Source organism: Astatotilapia calliptera, chromosome 1 (assembly GCF_900246225.1).
Source record: "Astatotilapia calliptera chromosome 1, fAstCal1.2, whole genome shotgun sequence".
NCBI classification, from domain to species: domain Eukaryota; kingdom Metazoa; phylum Chordata; class Actinopteri; order Cichliformes; family Cichlidae; genus Astatotilapia; species Astatotilapia calliptera.
This window is the reverse complement of record NC_039302.1, coordinates 33,555,273-33,576,657: the sequence shown is the minus strand read 5'-3', so window position 1 is coordinate 33,576,657 and position 21,385 is coordinate 33,555,273. Positions and strand designations below refer to the sequence as shown.

General features: G+C 39.9%; 1 protein-coding gene across 3 annotated transcripts in view; it reads right to left on the bottom strand.

Moving 5' to 3' along the window:
* adamts18 (ADAM metallopeptidase with thrombospondin type 1 motif, 18) overlaps positions 1–18,840 on the bottom strand; it is a 51,511-nt gene extending 32,671 nt beyond the window's left edge. For 2 of the 3 annotated variants that reach the window (XM_026175466.1, XM_026175475.1), the window contains exons 1-8: positions 18,083–18,840; positions 17,714–17,795; positions 16,832–17,145; positions 5,647–5,929; positions 3,374–3,585; positions 2,483–2,566; positions 2,212–2,371; positions 731–836 (exon numbers count right to left, since the gene is read on the bottom strand). In XM_026175466.1, the coding sequence (XP_026031251.1) occupies positions 731–836; positions 2,212–2,371; positions 2,483–2,566; positions 3,374–3,585; positions 5,647–5,929; positions 16,832–17,145; positions 17,714–17,795; positions 18,083–18,184 (1,343 nt within the window). In that variant the 5' untranslated portion in view covers positions 18,185–18,840. Of the gene's footprint in view, positions 1–730; positions 837–2,211; positions 2,372–2,482; positions 2,567–3,373; positions 3,586–5,642; positions 5,930–16,831; positions 17,146–17,713; positions 17,796–18,082 lie in introns of those variants that run through there. The other variant, XM_026175482.1, reaches the window with a different exon arrangement.
* Positions 18,841–21,385: the final 2,545 nt, after the last annotated feature.

The following is a 21,385-nucleotide window of genomic DNA, read 5'->3' as shown; positions in this document are numbered from 1 at the left end:
ATACGGTAAATACATGGACTTGCATGTATTGTAAGCTGTTTGTGAGTAAAGGGGAAGTTTATGATAATGATAATTCACATTTTGATACTGAGACAAATTATAAAATGTTACAGGATTTTAAAGAAAATGAACATGAATTCTTTAAATTGGCTTGATTTCACTCATTCTGATAGATTTCTATGTAAAGACCCTGCTGATGTCATTCAATTTGTTGTAACAGTTTGCTTCATACATTGCAACATTTTCTCCCTTCTTTGATTCATTACCATGTCATATGTTTGACACTTATGCCGTTTTCAAATTGTCAGTGATTAATAGCTTTAGGATACTTATGTGTATGGATATTTTGACATATTATTACCCAGGTGAATACATTTAATTCATAGTTTGTTTTAAGAACATATGAGGCACACAGAAGAGTTTTACCGCAACATGACATCTACACATATCAAAAATAAACTGCCTCCAGTCCCACCGGTAACGTATAAATATAAACACAGAGCTGCACTGCCTTGGGTAGTTTCCATTATTCTCCCATAAAATGTCATGGAGTGGATGAAGTAGGGGTCTAACGTAATGCTCTTATTTCAGAGTATGTTTGTTTAAATCAGACCACATCTGTCACTTCAACACAAACTACATCCACAGACAGCATAAAGGCAATTAGGCTGCCCCTTCCAAAATGACATTACATTCTGAGACAGTCTGCTGCTCTTTCTTCTAAACATACTTATGTCCAGACTCATGTGCAATGGTGAAAGCCAAGCCAAGTCCTGTATCCTCATTGATCGTACAACTCCTGTACTTACTGCACATGCCACTGATGGGGGCAAAACCTGCAGATACAACAAGGAGAGAAAAGTTATTTGAAAATCTGGGCTACTTGAAAATTCAAAAACAAGCAAGATAAAACCCCAAATCTGTATCATATTCTTGTTCTCTTACACTGAGCGCACAATCTGTTCTGACAGTTTGTAAAGACAACAAATATGTGCCACACATGTATCTTCACACACGTGCTTGCCTGGAAGGGGAAGCTCACAGAACTGCCAAATGTAACCTCAGATGTCCTGCCCAGTTTAGTTTAAATTAGTTCTTACACTTTGTTAGCAATCAACACAGAGGACTACTGTTAACTGTGTAGCAGATAGCACCAGCACAGTGACTAACTACCCAGATGTGAGATTTTTCTGTAACTGATAAGCTGATGAGGAATCTTTACTTGGGGTTTCTAATTTTCAGGAAGCAATTTCTTCCAATGGGCCCAAAAATATAATAACCAACGTCAATATTTAGTTGTCAAACATAGCTTGTTAGTCTCAGTTTAGAGAACATTGGTTGGATACATGCAAATTATTACAACTGTGAGCAGCTGCCTTTAAAATGGTTGCTTCAAAAATGGGGAATTTCTGTTTAATTTCCCATTAAACAGAAATTCCCTTTGGTATTGTGCCAGGAAGGGAATCAAGCTACCTGCTATGTTGACCCCTTATAATAAAGGAGAGTCCAGCGAGAACCTTGAAGATTTGGAACATAAATTTAGGACAAATATTGAGGTTGAAGGTGAGTATGCTCAACCTCTGGGTGACCAGTTGGTGGTCATAACTATTTGTAACTAATTGTAAGGAAGTTGCTGTCCTATTGTTAGTCCAGGATGACTGAGCCATTAGAATAAAAGAGACAGATTTTAAACATTAACATTAATGGTTCAGCTTTGTTTTTCATTTAGTTAAAATATTTTTGGTTAGACCCTACCTTTTTTTGTTACAGACAGCTTTGGCAGGATATTTTTAATGAGCTGTTTTTGCCTGAAGTGACAGCTCAAGTTGGTGCTTATACTTCAATCTGTTGACTTTCTTGCATATCAACCCCCTTCTCCTTCTGCATGTGTCTGCATTCATACTGTCACTAGTTTTTTATGGCACGGCTTAATACTCTAGTAAAATATAGGGTTTGCTCATAGTGACAAATGACTGCCAGTCTATCTCTTGACAACTATTTTCGCTTCACCTGTCAGCCCTGTTATAATGTTTGCACCCACAGCATCGCATCTAGGCTGTTGTTAACCAAAATGTGACAACATTTAGCAATGCAAGGGGTTCTTAGTTGTCAGTGGTCCAGACAAAGTCACACTGTTGCTTTTCACATGCGTCTTTAAAAAAAGAAAAAAAAGATCTTTGGCTTGTTAAAGTGAGCTAAGCCCTATCTCACCCAGAGTGTCACAGGGCTCGTTCTTCCAGGAACAAATGTCCAGTCCAGTGAGGAGAACAGCATGATCGTGCCGTTTACCACCTTTCCCCACAAGGCCTGACTGCCATTGACAGAAACTGTTGAGGGACTGGTCAGCGTGATGATTTATGGTCAAGCCCAACTGGAATTGTAGAGAGAACAATTGAGATTTAGAACACAGCCATGGGTATTTTAATCAGTGTCAAGTTAAAAGCAGCACAGTCAGGCAAGGAGTTAGTGTAAATCTACTTACAGGGTCCTGCTCCAGCAGCAACAAGCTAACCACCACAATGTTGATATCATTCCCAATGGTGCCATCTTTGAAAAGGCTGGAAACCTGTAGATTAGTTGAAAATACTTATTGGTAACATTTTTGCAGAAAATATAGGGATAAAAGGATTATGTATGTGTGCAACAAAGTCTCTAAAGGTGGACCTGAACCACTGATAGTGTCATTACATAGGCATGCGTTGAAACCATTCTTCTTTGGGGAGAAACATAAAATGATTGAGTGAGGATTTGTGTCCACTAAGAGTTGTAGTCAGACGTTCACATTCAGTCACCATTGGTATGAGTGTCATGGTAATTTGTGACGGCATTCCAGAAGCTTAATCTTAACTTTCATTCTCCAATCTAAAACCATTTCTGATGTGTGTTTGGGATCATTCTTCTGTTGAAACACCCAACTGTCTCCAAGTTTCAGCCGTCCAGGTGATGATCTGATGATCTGATGTGAATTTAAAGAATTTGGAAGTAGTCCTCCTTCATTTATTTTGACATATCCTAGTTCACACTTAAAATTAACTTGTTTATTTTTTAAACAGAGGAAAGTGGCAAAAAGTTGCATTCAAAGTTGCAATCAAACAAATATCACAAACATAAAGGGTTAGCAACGTTTTTGCACTTTTCTCTGGAGAAACGTTGCAAATTTGAATGCTTATAAAGTTAGCTTAGCACTTGTGTCTTGCCTCGCAGGAAATACTGATCTGCTGAGATCCTGCTATGTTAGGTAAATGAACAAGAGCTTTGAGAAACACAAAATTTCGACAGATTTCCTATGTGTAATTGAACGATTGCTACCTCATATGTTCTGTCACACCTTGTCTTTCCAACACTTCCACTCCCTTGTCTTTTTCAGCCCTACCATATTCATAACGGTGAGGACGTAGGTGGTGACATTCTCCCTGCCATGTTTCTCCAGCATCTTCCTGTCTGCCACAACCAGGGTCTCCACATTCAGACCTCCCACCCTGTTGGAAATGGGTGATCTTTTTTCCCTCCCTGGACCTTCCACCTCAGGTACCGCAAACTCATCAGGCATGATAAAGCGGTCCTCAGCAGGAGGCTTGGGTGCGTCTAGGAGGGCAAAAAGGGAGAGGCAAAAAGGAAGGGAGGAGAGACACAGAAAGAGGGAGACAGCATGAAGGAGACAGACAATGATACTCAGAGATAGAAAACTTGGCAGTGAGGGTCAAATGAATCAACTCTTTGTCCTGGCTCGTGCCAGGTGTTAAAAGTGCGTGCTCTGGTGTTGAAAGGACAGGAAATTCACTCCCCATGCTGCTTCCTATCATCACTAAAAAAACAATTGTTAAAAAGCCTAAGGGTTCAGTAGCTTCCGGCTAGTGTTGCACTTTTAGCTGGACACAACAACTTGAAATGCATGCTGATAAACATATAATGCACTGAAATTGAGTGTTCTCAAATATTTAATACAGACATAAATCATCATAATATATGTACAGTAAGATCAAAAAGTCTGAATACACCAGTGAATGCAGCATAACAATTTGAATGAAAAGCTGAATCCCTGGAAAACTGAATTACAGATGTGGTATGATTTCATCTTACTTTTAGGATAACATGCACACAGGCTTTTTTTAGGCTTTGGGGTCTGAACAAAGTCATTATTCTGCTATATTATGGAGCAGAATAATGATGGGTGTACAGCAACTTTGTCACAATATACTGCCAATATACTGCCAGACTGTGTTTCATGGTGGAGTCGATACTGTAGTATCATTTCTTCTTTATTTTTATCTTTATTTCTTTTTTATCCACAAATCTCAGACTTTATTAGAAAATTAAATCTTCTATAATCATTCATTGTGAAAGCTGAAACGTTCTAGCCCACTTCAAGTCTTTGGCCTTATTTCCCATCCTGACATGCACTTTAGAGACCCTTTTAATCATTTGAGACTACGACTACACAGCTTTTCTTAGAACAATACTTTTGCTGACTGCAGTCTTGCTTTCTTTATTTAGCGAATTCTGCAACTATTATTAGATTTAGCTTTTCTATCTCCCAGTGAACAATGTTTGATGTATTAATGTAGTCACATTTGGTCTGCCTGATTGTGTTTTAGATACAACTGATCCAGTTTCCACGCAGCATTTTAGAGTGTAATGCGCTTCCCCCTCAGAAACCTTCAGTCTAGACACAATTTGACACTGGAAAAGAACCTCCTTGCTTGGAATAATTTGACTTGTGACAATTTCACATGGATCTGGTGCCGTGTTGTCCAGTCTCACAATGTTACTTAAAAAGCATTCAGTATAGCAGGTGAATGACGGCTGCTGGTTGATTTACTTACAAGCCTTTGCTGAGCAGATCAAATTCACCTTAGTAAATACTGCTTCAGCGGAAAGATACAACTTCAGGAATTCTGATCTTTTCTTTTTGATTACTGACTTTAAAATAGAGCAGAATCAGAAATATCAGAATCAGACTTTCTGAACCCACAGCACATACACATACGTTAAAACCTGTTATTATAAAGTGTTATAATCCTCTATGGTGATGTTTTTTGTTTCAAAATGAGGTACTATATTAGATTATTATTTAGCATTCCATGTTGGTTTCACTTGTTTTATCAGAGCCTTCTTTATCCTGCCAGAGTAAACTCTGAACAGAATCAAACATAATGTTTAATTAAAGATGATAGTAATAAAACATAATCAGTTAGTTGAGCCAATGAGTTAGTGTGTAGTAACATGAAAGCTCAGAATAAATAACAGGAGATTAAGACACAGGTTCTTTACATGACAGTTCACATCTTGTATTTAACTGTTTAGTTTCAAAACTGGACAGTATGTGGCTGGCAGAAAGAATGGATATTTCCTTCACCTTGAACTGTACATTTTAAATACAACAGCAGTAATGTTTAAGAAGTTAAGACTGTAAAAGTGTCCTATTTAACATGCAGCACATAAATATTCTGTACATATGGAAGCCACGCAGTTTAATGGTAAGATGAAACTTGTGTTATGAAAACGTTGAATAGCTGAATAGATGTAAAGGATAGAAATGATTGTCTACCAGATGTTACACACCATATCTCTCTATCTCTATCTCTAGATAGAGAGATAGATATATACATATAATAAAGGAAAGGAATTAAAGGTTCCCTTACATACATTGCTTGCGGCGTCCACAGAAGTGTTGCCTCTGCAGCTTTCCATGCTGGTTGTCATGATGCTGCTGCTGTTGATGATAATCATGAAGGTAAGGGTTGCCAGGTCTAGAAGAACTGACGTCAGAGGGGCTTCTGGATCTTCTGTGGACAATGTGCTCTGCTGAGCGCTTGTACAGTACATGCGGGTGATGACCATTGGGGGCACTGTAGTTGTGTTGTCTGGCCAGATGTTGGGGTAGAGGGGCGATCAAATACTCCTCCTGAGACACACGGATCAACCCTGACTGCAAAACACACAAAAAAGTCGATCACAATAAGTAGAAAGGGTTACAAGAAAATTCTTCTAGATAAACTATATAATAAGAGTTAAGACAAAACATATTTGACAGATTTGAACTGTATTTTACAAAGTGTACACACAAATCACCTCTACAATGGTATTTGAGTCCACACTGCCAAGCTTTGTCAAAGCCTCAGTGTAGCTAAAGCAGCTGTTTCCAGAAATCCTTTCTACTGTATCACACATATCACCTCAAGATCCACCCACCACAACCTCACTCATTCTTCGAACCCAAACTCTATCCTAACATTAGGCAGATGTGCACTCTAAGAGTTTACAGATGTTAAGGAGAGAAAAGGTCTTATTTAATTGGAAGACAGAACACCGTGAAATTACTGGTGGGGGGATTTTTAAAAACTGGGATTTGTTTTTAATTGATTTCAACAAAATCTAAACTGTGTGCGCAACTAAAATGAGATCACTCATGGTTAGAGCCTTACTTCAAAATATAATTTACTGAAAACAGACTACATTGCAGCACTTCTTGCTGACATTGTCATATCACTGCCAGCATTTGATTTCTTCCTGGGTTTGTTTTTGATATATTATTTGTCCAGTGTACTGTGTGTTTTCTCAAAAGTTTATTGTTCATTCAATTCAAGCCTAACAGGAAATATTTTTGGAACTGATTAAGATAATGGAAGTCAAGTAAGAAAGAGAATAAATCCAAGAAAAAAAGAGATCTTTTAGTGCTGGAAATGTTTATCATCTTGGCTTTTAAATGGTAAGTAAAGTATCTTTTTCTTTACTCTCCTGACACATACTTCTCACATTTTACTTGCGACATGGCGAACTAATGATTTATTTATGTCACCTCTACTTGAAAAGAATATAAAAACACAGGCATGCTTTGAATGGCTGGAGAAAAACTAAAAATGTTAGGATGCTTGACAGGCTTTGTTTGCAGGGTTCCTCCCGAAACACATTATGAACCCAATCCAATTGTCCTGCCTGCCATAATAATGTCAACGCAGTGTTTTGGCGTGCAGTTTTAATCGAGTAGTCTTAACCGGCCTCAGAACGAGAGATCAAGCTACTGAACCTTAAACATTCCGTCTGACCACGGTATTCTACCTAATTCACTCTGCAACTCTACAAATGTACACAGAATAGCTGTGCAATCAATCAGGCGCACACTCACTGCAATACACTCGCTGACCCAGTGACCTATGGCCTTTTTGTGTGTCATCTAACTCACCATGTGTGTGTGTGTGTGTGTGTGTGTGTGTGTGTGTGTGTGTGTGCGTGCGTGCGTGCGTGCGTGCGTGCGTGCGTGCGTGCATGCGTGCGTGTGTGCGTGAGATAGAGAGACAGAGAGAACTAGCGAGAGAGAGAGTGACAGTGCCCTGCTCCTGTTGAACTGACCCCATTCCGCCCAGACTAGCAGGTGGCAAAATAAACAGAGGCTGGACAAAAGGGAAGCCATGGTGAGGCTCTTGTTGTGAAAACAGTGCCTGGATATGTGGCAGACTGCCATCATCAAGCCCATCTATTCATCCATCGAACCATCCATCTCTATAACCATCCAGCTCCCAGTTGATCGCCCAACTGTCCATAAATCTTCTACGTCTTCCATCAATCTTGGTGCAACGTGAAGTTTTACAGGAAGCTAACTGTCAAATTTTATTATCTTGACTATATGTAATGTCCACATGGTCCAGTGGCTGGGAGTTTTGTTCTGCAATCTCAATAGTTTGAAGCCCAGCATATCAATACATGCCAAAACAAACCTTATGCTAGCTACTCCACGACTACTTGCTCCAGCTGTGTTGCACTGCGAACACATTGTGGAAAGAAAATTTCCCTCTGGGTCATGAATAAAATATATCAACTCAAAGAAATGAATTAAGAGAGAGAAAATGCCCTTGGCAAAAATTGACTGTGGCTTCCTAAAATAGTTTGGAATTCAAAACAGAGCTAGAGAAGGTCAAAGGAGGTGTCTCCAATCAGCACACACCGCTGTCGCCTCTCGTTTACCCATCTTTTCATCTGCCTGGCATTCAGCACATACCTGGCCTGCAAAAACATACACCTAATCAAATATTCCTCTTTAAAGATGAAACACTTATTTATTTATTATTTATCTTTTTTTCTCCTTCAATTAAATGATAACAGTTTAATCATGAGTAAAACATAATTTCACATTTTCCCCCACTGAAGCATTCAGAATGCCATAATGTTACAGATGAAAGGTCTCTTTATAATAATGTAAAGCCCTTACCTTACAATGCAAAGCAATGTAAACCAATTCATGATATAAAGTCACCATGAGATGACAAGTAACTTTGTAACCATAAGAATCCTACATTAAAATTAAAGAAACACAAAGATCTGAACTTGATTAGTGCAAAACTCACATCCCTGCTTGTGCTCTGTTTCTCTCTCTCTATAGCTGCGTCACCAAATCTGCCAGCTCTCCACTTTCTTTTCCAGCAGATAGCAGATGGAAGAGTCTGTGATGATAATGACAGGAAACGAATTCCATCTGCAACAATGGTTAAAATATGGTTCTGTGTCTGCTTGTGTTTTTATCTCAATGTATAGATTGAACTTTCTTTTGTCAGCATGTTTTGTGTTTTAGTGAATACCAAAGTATGACGTTATAGTGGACTCTTAATGTTGGACACAGCTGCCAACACCGCATACACAAAGGAGTATGTTGCAAGGCGTGAGCACTAAGTAAGCAGAGCATAAATAGGCTTTTCAAGCGCAATGACAAGGTGAGAGGTCAGAGAAGATTACTGCGTGTTTACACACTGAAGCTGAGTGTGCTTTAATATGGTGGGATCATGCTCAAAGCTCATTTGCTCACACTCAAATTCCCATTTTCCTCTGCTCAACCTGCTTTTCTGCTAGCTCTCAGGTTTTTATTGAAAAGAATGTTCGATGGTGCTTTGGACGAGTAAGGACTTTGTTTTGCTAAATTACGGATGTTTGGCTAAGTTCGTAATACTGGGGAGAGTCTACCTCCCCTGACACCCCACAAACCTCTATTGGTGTAATAATGGATATATTAAAAAGCTGGATATAACACTGAAAGTCTGTTTTGTTGCCAAAATTTTCCCAGTTGTCTTTTTCTGCCCAAAACTCTTCTGCAGCTGAAAAAGAATTTTCCCATAGACCACAATAAGAAAAGACACCTCCAACTGTAACACAGGCCATTTTTTTTCTCCCTTTCTATTATGAATTTTTGATCCGCGGTGGTTTCATATTTGTAAAGCTTTGCCAACGCCTACAAAATTTTTGCTTGGTGTTCTTGACATCATCACAAAATGCAAACTTTATGAGATTAGTTGGAATCTACAAGCAGGCCAGTGTATGAGCAGTGGGCAGAATAACACTGAAGCAAAGTCTTTTTTTGGTCCATTTTCCAGGTTACCAATTTTCACTCAAATGAGCATTTCTCATCTTTTAATCCGTAAACAATTCTAGGTATATGCATCAAGCATGTTTTATTTACTTTTTCATGTAGTTGTAAGAGTGACTATTTCAAGAATGTAACCTTTGCAGCTGTCATAAGGCCAAGTTAGACTAATCAGATTAGATAAAGATAAGCTTCCTGCCTTGTATGCAACATCAATCGATTAGTGTCAGATTTGAACCCTTCTGGGTGTGTGAAAATGGCAACAGCTTAGTTATCTAGGATTACACATACAGTCATAAAATCAGAGCGTAATGCTTTCAAATCTTACTCGCCACCCAAAGCACTTGTGCTATAGTGTCTTATTCAGTAAAGTGATAAAGCATGAAAAACATGCTATGAAAAACTAAATCTAACCTATGATTGATCTTGCATTATTTGACCCAGTTCTTCTAGTTCTTCAGGCACAATAAAGACTAAAAGTTGCACTACCTCAGCATTTGTTGACTTGACCACTCTGACATCTTTATTGTGTTGAGGGAAACATAACATTACTCAAAATGCCAGTACCATTTGAGAAAAGCACACTACTCTTGTACTCATCTATAGATTTACAGATGAAATGATAGATAAGCTGATTCTTTTTCAGGCACAATCTTCAAAGACCACAGAAAGGCCACCTGTAAAGTTGATAGAGAAGACCTCTACTTATCTCTCTACATTAACACTTGTAAGACCTTACTAGATTAAAGGGATGAGCACTCTCTGCTAAACACCACTTTAGTTTTCACCCCACATTCACACATTTCTCATTACGTCACAGTCAGATTACAGGTTCAACAAAGTCACCTTCAGTCAGCAAAGTCGCTATTTCGTACATGAGAAAAACGTCTTCATTTCCTTGGATAAAGTCAGCACAAGCACAAGCTCTGTTTCTTTAGCAGCACAACTGTCATGGTAGACGGCAACTTTAGCTTGTCTCTGTATAAACTGCAGCCTCTTTTAAAGTTCCCTACCATGATATTATAAGGCAAATGAGTAAGTGCTTACATGCTGTTTAAGACTTGGGACGAGCGGTGAGAAGCCCCAAGCCGGTGATTACTGAGCTCTAAAGCACATCTGCACTCCAGCTCAGCAAAGAATCACGTGAACACAGTGTGTGTGGCGAAGAGGGGAAAAAAAATCACACAGGAGCAAAGGAGAGCCCTCAGGCATCTAACTAATTCAATAGAATCACAATCTGAGTAATTATAGTCTGCTTATGTGAATTATGTGTGTTTAAAATGGGGTAAGAAATGGGTAAAGAAGACATGTTAATTTCGGAACTGGGATCAAAAGAAGAAAAGAGCCAAGCAGCAATGACAGGGCGGAACATTGGTTGAATTTCTCTATGTTTACTTTCAAATGACTGTATTTCCCAGCACAGTGGAGTTTTCTTATTTAAAAAAATTACTATCACTGAATTGGACCTGGACTATTTACAAACACTCTTATTAGTGATAGCATATATGGATAACTCTCTTCATGTACAGCTCATTAGAATCACAATGTGTCAATAGCCTGAGGTCACGCAGCCCTTGTTTACCCACACTAATTGCCTTTGAACAACCTACTGACACCCTCTGAGCATGTCTATGGAACAGAGAAGAGGTGGGCACACACAGAGTGAGAAACTGATGGTGTTGGTTGAGTCTTTTGTCGGTTGGAGCCCTTGGGCATGGGCTCGCTCAATTATCCCATGTAGACACAGCAGGGAACAGGAGGGCTACTCCCACACCAGTCCATAAAAATGGAAATGTCCTCTTTCAACGTGCCATTACTCTCTATAAGTGGGTTACAGTGCAGCTTTAGCACTTTTACTAACTAATATAGCACTACTGTGTTGCAAATGAGGCAGGAGTGTAATTCAAATCGATTCAAAGACTCTGTATAAGTCCCAACAGCAACAGCATTTACAAATCACTTTTAGCATAGCGCAAGTTTGAACTGCATGCAGTTGTACGACCAGACAGGCATGCAAAAGATTACAACATGCTGACATCCAAACTCACAGGTATTACAAATATCACACCTATATCATAGCTCTCTCCATTAAAGGTGTATGTCATGAGTCTTAATGAAGTTTTGAGGAACATAAATGCAAAAGTGAGTCATGTTACTTTAACTGGTTTATCTGTGATGATATCTGAAAAGGGTTTTATTTACTGCTCATTACTCTATTAACGAGGCAGTTCTAAGTTTTCTGCAGATCTGGACTGTTTTACAGCAGCACCAGTCAATGTGCTGCAGTGGTGACAACAGTAGGTCAGATTTGATGTATGGCCTCTGTTTGTAGAAGTTGCAGCATCCACTTGAGCACTTCAACAGTGGCCATTAGTCTTGTGTGAGAAAGACCTTGCACAGCATAGAAAGGACGTACAAGCACACACACACCATCCCACACCCATGCTGAGAGCCTGACCCCCCTCTCCTGCTGGCATCTAACAGCGGGCACTACATCACTGTCAGCATCCAGACCACCAGGGAAAAAGCTCCGGGCCACTCTACTCGTGTAGCGCCAAGATCTGAGCTCCTCTGTGGCCCGGCCCAGTCGCTGAATTATGGCCAAGCCAGGGAAGTATGTTGTAGTGGGAAGATGTTCCAATTTGCTGGGCTTTACAGATAATGGACAGGTACAAATAGCCCAAAAATTGTCCGGAAATCGGTCATTCAAGTGTCACTTTAACTCTCCAAAAGCCTAAGGGATTGGCAGCACACATCATATATTGTCTACATTCCAACCCTGTGGATGAGTAATCATATGCTGTCTCAGCCCCATTAGGAGTCTAACAGGATTACAATATGTTGAATATTCAGCGCAAGCAAGCACTTCAATGTCCTGTTTGGCTAAATAGTGTCATTTTCAGGTTTATTTTCCCACACAACATCTTTGGGTAGGACTAATTTTTAAATCATCACTATTCAATAAAAAAAACAACCAACTCTTGACTGGAATTTGATGTCAGTAAAAATTTAGCAAGAGACGATGTCACATTTTCACAAAAAGAAATGAAGCTCAACCTCTCATATATTCACAGTGTGAAGTGTTCAACAACAACAAAGTACATCCAGCATCAATAACAACGCCTGGGAAAAGAGCAAGCATCTTCTTCACGCCACAGGGAGTCCCACGCCTGGTGGAGTTGAACAGAGGGTGTAAGTTCAGCTCTCCTCTTACAACAGTCACCGGTGCTTGCCACAAGCCTCAGAGCTGTGTCAACGATGGCTATCAAACACTGAGTTTGACCTTCCTGAAAGGATGAAAGTGAATGGAGGAAAGACAGAGGAGGTGTGTATTGACACTTTGTTTAATGTTTTTACTCTCACACTTGATTGTTCAAACACATCTTTAAGCTATAAATTGTGGTACCTGGGGGGTTGCTGGATCATTACGACCCTAATAAAGATCCAAGAGGTCTCATTCATGAGGTTAACAGACATGTTATGAGGAAATTACGGCTCAGTAGTGTGTGGACAGTCCATTGACAGCTGTGGGCAGCTCTGGACTGCCTCTCCACCTACAAAGTATCAGCTGTCAAAAGGGGTCAGTGTCAAAAATATGTAGTACTACTTGTCTGTGGTCTACTTATGGTTGTGCTGTTGTTTGTCCATCAACCAGCCGCAAAGAAGAGCAAAGTTATAACTTACAAAGTGTTTGCAGGACTGCTTGGGAGCATGTTTGTATTGGCTGAAAACCTTTGTCCATAGGGTCCATAGGCAAATACTCCACAAATGGATACAACCACAGTAGCATAAATTGACTGACCAAGAATGTTCTTCAAGTCAGTGTGCAATGTGGTTTCACCCAAGTACTTGACCATTCAGAAATTCAACAGTGCATCGGTTATAGAGACAAAATGTCTTGGTTCCATGACAAAAATCCAAAGGTGCTTTTCCCATGAGACTTCAGGTTATTGCAGAAAATATACTCTGTGGGAAATGAAGGTATATGATATTTTCACGACTACCTACTTGTTAGCAAAAGGCTTCCCTGGGACACATATTAGCTTAGCCTGGGACACAGGCCTCATTTAAAGTATATCACTTTAAATAGTGGGGTACATGTCTGATGGTCTTTATTTTAAAAACTGACAAAAAACGGACAGACGTAGCTCCACTTAAATGGTCCTATAATGGCCATCTACACTTTACCTCTTCTGCTTTAACTATCAAGTAGAAACAATAGGTCATTGGGTAGCATGTTTGCTGCATCAACTTATGAACTATAGAAATCCTAGAGAAGAAAAAATGGATTAGTTTATCTGGACCTAAGCCAATGAAGACCAGAGAGCTCAGGCTGACTCTGACCTGGCCTGTTGGGTCTTGGGAAAGGTTGTAGTAAAGGTCATGGTCAGCTATACCACTATCTGATATAACCAGCCTAGTGGGGGGTGTATTTGACGCTCAAACATTTAAGTTCTGAACACTGCCAAGTCACAAACAATGCTATTTAGAGCAGTCACACTGCTCAAGTCGAAAATGTTTACAAATGTACCACAATATACTTCACAAGGTACTGCAAATTTACTACAAGGCAATGCATCTTAAACCACTTCAAACCACTTTAACTGTGGTTTAAGATGCATCATGTGTTAATGTTGTATTTCTAAGGGTTGGCAGAGAATAGTACAGGCCGGACAGAATTCAGATCTGCTGTGCTTACCCAGTAAGGAGTTTCCTATCCTGGGAAGGTGCTAGAAAGACAAAGAGGAGCTATAAATCATTTGTTTTCTGGACTCACACAGGTGGTGAGCAGCACTGAACTTGAACATTGTAAAGACCTGTTAAGAGTTCAGGTTAAGTCCCACCAACCCCCACATACACCAATGAATAGAAAATTTAGGTCAAGCAGCACAGTGACCTCAGATGAGAAACCTTCAAAAGAAGAAAGAGAGAAGACCCCTCCCCAACCCCCAACACCATCCACTTCTCTTACAAATCAGAGAGCATTACATCTAAAGAGGCATCCTTTCATCTCTCATGCAAAAGTGAGGCAGACAACTTTGGTTCATTCAAGAACAGAAGGTGCTTTTACAGGTCATGGAGAAAGTGATTAAACCCAACAAATAACACCATGTTCAATTAATAAGGATTTACAGTAGAAAATCCCACTATGCAAGTCATTCATCCAGCTATCCCACTCTGCTCTTAATACCACCCTGGTCTTCATTTTAACAGTTGAATCCCACTCCCATCTGTTTAAAAAAGAAAATGTCCCAGCCCTTATTTGGCCCGGGGTCTGGTGCTGAAACCTCTGCTTTTATTAAAACGCAAGGTCCACAGCTCTGTTTCAGACACTGTCTTTTCCCTTTTCTTCCATTTCCTTGTTTCTGTTGAAAGGAGACAATGAAACAAAGCACGAGAAAACGTTTTTCTTCCTATCTCCACCTCACTTCTTCTCACCTCATTTCTTCTCCAAAGCCCTTTGACATAAACAGAGCCCATCTCTCCAACTCTCTATAAAGAGACTATCCAGCCTCCCTGGGAGCTTGAACCACAGACAATAAATTCACATTACTCTTGCACAACACTTTCTCTCGTGTGCTGCCTCCCAACCTGACCCAGCTCACTTTTCATTCATTACTTTACCCTCTTTTCCATTTTCTCTCTTGTATCCTTGTCTTCCTCTTTTTTTCTTCCTTTCTTCCTTCAACCAATGTCTTTAATCCCACCTTAATCTTTTACTCAAGCCCATCAGTGCAGTCAGCACACTTGAATGACTCTTTCCTCATTTATACCTAATCCAAATTTTCTAAGCAGAGGGCTAGATGAAAAGAAGGGGTTAAATGTCTTTATTGTCCTAAAGCTCGTAGCAATTTAACACAGACAGACTGATTTTTACAAAGAGACAGAGTAAATGGTTGGTACCAGAGTATCTTTTCAGCGTACTTGTCATTGTGTCTTACTTAATTATTTTATTTTGGAGAAAACTCTGTTTATCTGCTAGAAATATAACGATAACAAAACATCCATCAGTGGCCCAGTGGTCGGACTTGAAGAGGAAAACAAAAACTTGCAAATGTTCAAGAAGAGTAAAAAATAGATCAAAGTGTTTGTACCAACTCATTCAAATGCAATCACAACCCAATCACACTGTGTCCTCGCAGCTCTTTTAAGCGAACGGGTCAGTGGTGTTTTATTGTTAGTGGGAGCTAGCCTAATGAAAGGGACAATGCAAAGATTAGCAGTGCCAGCCAGGCGGCTCAAACTTCACCCTGGCTTTAATTGCTGTGAACAAGAGGAGATGTAGAGGGAGGGCAAACAGAGGACAAAAGAGGAGGGCAAGCGCAGGAGGAGTAGGTAAGACGAGGTATGGAGCTTAGATGATAAATGTAAGTATGGCATTTATGGGGGTATAATATGTCCATCTGGTCCATGCTGGTATGGTATGTGTCAAACACTGAATGTGATCTTTTAAACATCTAATAAACCAAAGAAAATAGTGAAGCTTATAGATGACCAAAAGGCACAAAAGACACACACTGCATGCCACTAGTGGATGTATGCATATGCACATGGACAGATTTCATTGTTTTGACTTGGTGGTAATTAATGCTTTATGAAAAGATTTACATTGTTGCATCCAGCTGTGTTTGTGGAGTCCCTCCCTTGAGTTTATTACAGAGCTGTGGCATCACACAGCAGCAGGATCCATATGAGCATCTCCAAAGCAAATTTTTCCAGAGTGCTAAAGTAACTAGGCTATCTGAGCTATCCCTGTCCTGAATCTTCTTTAGTAAAACTCACAAGGACCGTGTTGATATTATCTTGTAATCTGTAATGCCTTTTCCTAAATGTTGACCTATACCATTACTTACAAGGTACACCACTGGGCGAGTGGTTGAAGAAAACTGCCCTGAGCAATGGCCAAAATTACACTGTAACACAGTGGTCAAGGAAAAAGTGATGACATCCCTGACTAAATTATGGCCTTTTCACTGTACTGTCCTGTAGCAGTGTAACTTTTCTCTCTTCTTCTGCTCTTTTCCTTTTATTCTTTCTCTTATGTCCTCTCCTCCCTGTGTTCAAAGCAGTTCCAGACAAAGCACCGAAACTGATGCATACACTCATGGGTAATGATGTCATGTTACAGTTCACCCATGATATGACCAAAGTCTGACAATGGTGCATCAAAACAGCTGGAATGCTAGAGGACACGAAGCATTCAAGGACAAATAAAGGCATGGAACTTGAGGTAGGGGTGGAGTGCAAAATCTGCTGTGTGACAGCCTTTTAGCTCCACAAACTTATCAGAAACTGAAAAAAAAAATTCCCATTAGGGTTGTGAAATCATCTAAATTGACTTAGAAGTGTTTTGTCAGCCTTTCTTGAACTAAGTAGAAGCATGTAATCAGTTTAAGAATAAAACCATATAATTGAGGTAAAACATAAAATGACTCAGTTTTTCATGTAACAAAAGCTCAGCCAGAGGTTACTGACACTTACCAGTCCAGAACATGTCGATATGGCTGCAGAGGAGGCCGACTGGTTACGGATAAATCCCTGATAAAGGCAGTTGTGAACCTTTGCATCATCCATTGCTGTGGTGATGCCATTTGAGCTGATCATCTGCACAGTGAACCCAGGGCCAACCACAGAAGATGGATGCAGGTGAAGGTGCATGTCATGCCCAAAGGCAGAGAGGCGATAGTGCAGAGAAGGAGGCAAGGACCTTTTGCCGCGATGGCTTCGCCTGGTCACATCATGGGTCAGGTACGCTCCCTGAGAGTCCACTTCCACAGGGGTTACAAATACGTAGTCTGATGATAAGGGATGATAAGGGATAGAAAGACTACATCAAAAAATTCTGATGTCAAATACTTTAGCACAAAGACATCATGTTTTAACTACAATTTTCAGTATAATTTAGAATATGCATAATTTGACCAAGTGGGAGTGCTGTCTTCTTCCTTGCTTATATGTGCCAGTGGAGTCACCAAGGTGTCATTTTCATTCAAACATCTATCTCTCTTTCATCATTGTTATTTTCAGCATCCAAACCTTTCTATAGTATACCTCTGGAAAAAGTGCTGGGAGTAAACAAAAGTATGTAAATCACATTCGGGAAAGCGGAGGACAGAAAAGGGAGTCTTTGAATAAGTACTGCACTCACTGGTTCATGTAAACAAGCATTTCTATCATTTCCATCCACATAAGCAGTAGTCATGTCACACTGTGTAACAAGTAATATTCTTCACTGTTTAACACTCTGGTCTAGTAACTGATTCAATGTTGGCATTTATCTCACTTTATTCACTTTCTCCCTATAAACATGGAATACAGCCAGCTGGAAGAAACATCCTCAGATGTGAAAAGACAAGCACTCACCATGATTTAATCCGTGGCTGTTGCTGGAAGAATAGCTGGCTGAAACGGTGTGGGAGGCCTGTGAGCAGTAAATGTGCAGCGTCTGAAAGAAAAAAATCATAAATGGACAGGTAGCAACAGGTTACAAGCAGCAGAAAACTGGGAGCCAAAAGGGGATATCGAGTTCCTCTACTGAAATATGAGTTGCACTTGAGATTAATTTGGGATCACTTTTCACCGCAATGAATGTGATTAGACAAGTTTGTCGCTGATTTAGTCTTGCTGATAAGAGACAACTGCTTGTTTGGTTTTTTTCTCGCAAACTACACGTGCATGTGCTGAATTTAAAAGTGCACACGTATATATTTTTCGTATGTAAGTGCAACATGCCTTGAAAATACTCCAGGACAAGAGGGTGGAGAGTAGCTTGACTGAGGTGCAGCCGACCAGCGGGATTGGTAAAGTCCATAACAGAAGAAAAAGGCAATCCATGGTGATGGCATGCAAGCTCACACCTCCTCCGTTACCTCCTAAATGAGCGCAAAAGTAGTAACCTGTGGTAGCGCATAGTGCAGTTGGCACGCATTGTTTAGTGGTTCTGTCCGCCTGCTTTGCTCGCTCAGGTGAAGTCGGAAAGTTGCAGAAGCCGGTGGTGCGCGCAGACGCGGTGCGCACACACGAGAGTGTGTATGTGTAAGCGTGTGAGCGTGTGTGGCGAGAAGCGGCGGCCAGCGGTGTCGGGGATCACCGGGAGGAGCGCTGACTGAGCATTCAGCTCGGCTCTGAGAGAGTGGGCCTGCGGGATGGAGCACAAGTCAGCGGCCGACAGCCAATCAGCGCGCGGCATCATTTACCACGCGTAGATAAAAGAAGAAAAAGAGATTCTCCTCTTGACAGCGGCTGGGCTGCTGGTGCCTTCAGAGGCCGCCGGGAAATTTAAGCTTTAAAAGTTGTGTGAGCCGATATTTAATCAAAAGTTGGCAACATCAAAGATCTGAGCGGCATTTCGAAAGGCAGATTTTCTTTGTAAGTACGAACTTTAAACTTACAATAACGCAGATTTATTTTCAAATACACCAACAAAGATGAAGCCAGATCCCACTGACGTTTTTGTTTGACCACGGAGAAAAAGAGAGACAGCGATAACTGAAGTAGTTTTACTTAAGAAAACATAAATTTAAAAGAAAATCACAATAAAGGGAGTGCAGAAAGAAAAGTGTGGAAGTTAGGAATTTACGGCAGAATCCAAGGCAATCAGAGAAAACCTCCTTATTGTGGCTGTACATAAACAACTGGCAACAAATATGAAAGATTCCCTGAATGCAGCTAAAGGCTCAAGGTTTCATTATTCTGCTTTGACATGAGAACTGCCCGGGGTCCCCGAAGTCTGTCAGACCATATTAGGTTCCATTTCATCTGCAAATGTGAAACTGTCAGCAAAGTGTTTCATCTTGTGGTTGCAAATGACATTGTGCTTTCATCACATTATACTAACATTCCAACAAAAATAGTACTAAGCGTCAATAAAGCCTGTGCCAAAACAAGAAATGGCCGAGTTAAGACAAATGCACAAGATATAAAATAAATACAGAGCTTGGATTAAGAAAAGCAAGCATTAAAGAGGTTTTAAGAGCAAACTGGCTGAAAAGCAGTTTGTGCCAAATTGCCACACAAATTAGCACAAATTGATTCAAAACCGTGGACTCGTGAACCAAAATAATTCTGGCAGTATTTGAGGAAAATCGTGCTTTACTGATTTCCCCCTATTTGCGGCAGTGTTAATGACTATCCAATTACAGTAAATAAGGCAAAGTGGTTGCTAACTCTTTTGACATTTAAAGAGGAGGTTGTCACTTGCCTGCATCAATTTGCAGCAATTAATACAATGCATTAGTTATTGTGAATAGATGACAAACACCTTGATATTTTGCTGCACCAACAGAAACATAACTGAAGTATATTGTCAGATCTCTGCACAGATATCAACATCACAAAGCATATTAACACTTTGTACCACCTTGTGTGGATTGAATTATGAATCGCATTGTCTTAATAAAAGTACTAAATAACTGTGTGGGCTATTTAATCTTATGTTGCAAGTATGTAGGAAGTAACTACCAAATCATCTTACACTTGCTTCACTTGCTTTCCTTCAATAATGGTGCGATCCGGGCTCTGAGGAGGCAAATCCAGCACTGATAGAGTTCCACTGTGTGTTTTTCCATCTGGTATGCTTTTATTGTTTTGGCAGTGTGTTTAGGGTCATTGTCATGCTGATAAATAAAGCCATTCAGATGCTTTCCAAAAGGTATTGGATAGAGGATCAACTGAATGACTGTACCTTTCTGCATTTATAAGCAGAACCCCAAACCATGAGAGAACTTCCACTGTCTTTTACAGATGGCTAGTCTAGACACTCGGTGTTGTATCTCGCTCTTGGCATTCTTCAAACATGAAGTTTAAGCCAAAAAATTAAAATCATTCTTTGAGACCTGTTGTTACTGATTTTCAGTCAGATTCTTTTGTGTAATTTGATATATCTCAGCCTTTTCTCTCCCATGAGAATAGTTTCTTTACCGCCAGCCTTCCATTGAGACCATTTTTGATGAGACTTCAACAAATAACAGATCAATCAATGAAGAATCGTGTCAGGTCTTCACTGGATTTTTTTTCATGTTTCGTAAGGACATGACTTTCAGATAGTTTTTAATCTGCCGTAGATAGTTTTATGGCCTGCCATTTCTTCTTTTGTCCTCCACTTGTCCGGTTCCCTCGTATTTTTAAGGTCACACTGTGTCATCATTGTCATCTTTTTATTACATTCATAGGCATAGAAACAAATTATGTGGTCGTCTAATACATGTAGAGGTTAAGCTTTGCTATTTTATGCTCGAATGACAAATCTCAGTGTTAAGTTGCTTAAAAAAAAGAAAAAACATCTCTCTAAAAATGGTAAACAACAAGGACTAAAGAAATATTTCCATTAAAAAAACGTAAAAACCTTCAGGAAGGATGGAGAACTATTACTAAAGACCAGTTAAAAGAAAAAAAAATCTAATGCATTTTTCTTGCATTAGGAAGAAAATTTTAAACACTTGTCTTCTGGACAGAACTGCATAATATTATGACAGCAATAATTTTTATAGAATTCTTTCTTGTCTACTGATGGAACTCAAACTATAGTCTATTTGCACAATTCTGATATATAACCCAAGAAACCTCAGACACTAAGTTCAGTAGCACATTTTGTTGTTCTTCGTGCTCTATACTTCTGTGCTTGTCTTGTTGAAACAACTGACAGCCGACAACGCCAGCCCTCCAGTTTTCCCCGCACCTTGGAACACCAGCTGTGCCAAGAAAAAGAAAAAAAACAACAATCAAACCAGACAGAGAATTCATGAACCTACGGCAGTGGAGGCTCTCCAGAAGGTAGAAGCAAAGAAAACGAGGGAAGAAAAAGAGTAAGATGACAAACAATCAGTTATACTTAAGTGATCCAGAACTACCAGCTTGTAAGCATATGGGGTATATTACCGTAGCAAATTAACCAGCCTCTGATTTGAAGGGACTCGCAGTCCCATCAATGTAACAGACAAACTGTTAATAGAAGCACATCTAACAGGATGTGCATTACAGACAATACAACAGAGTATTCAGGAAAACTGTCAGAGCATCCTGGACATTCTGGCAGAA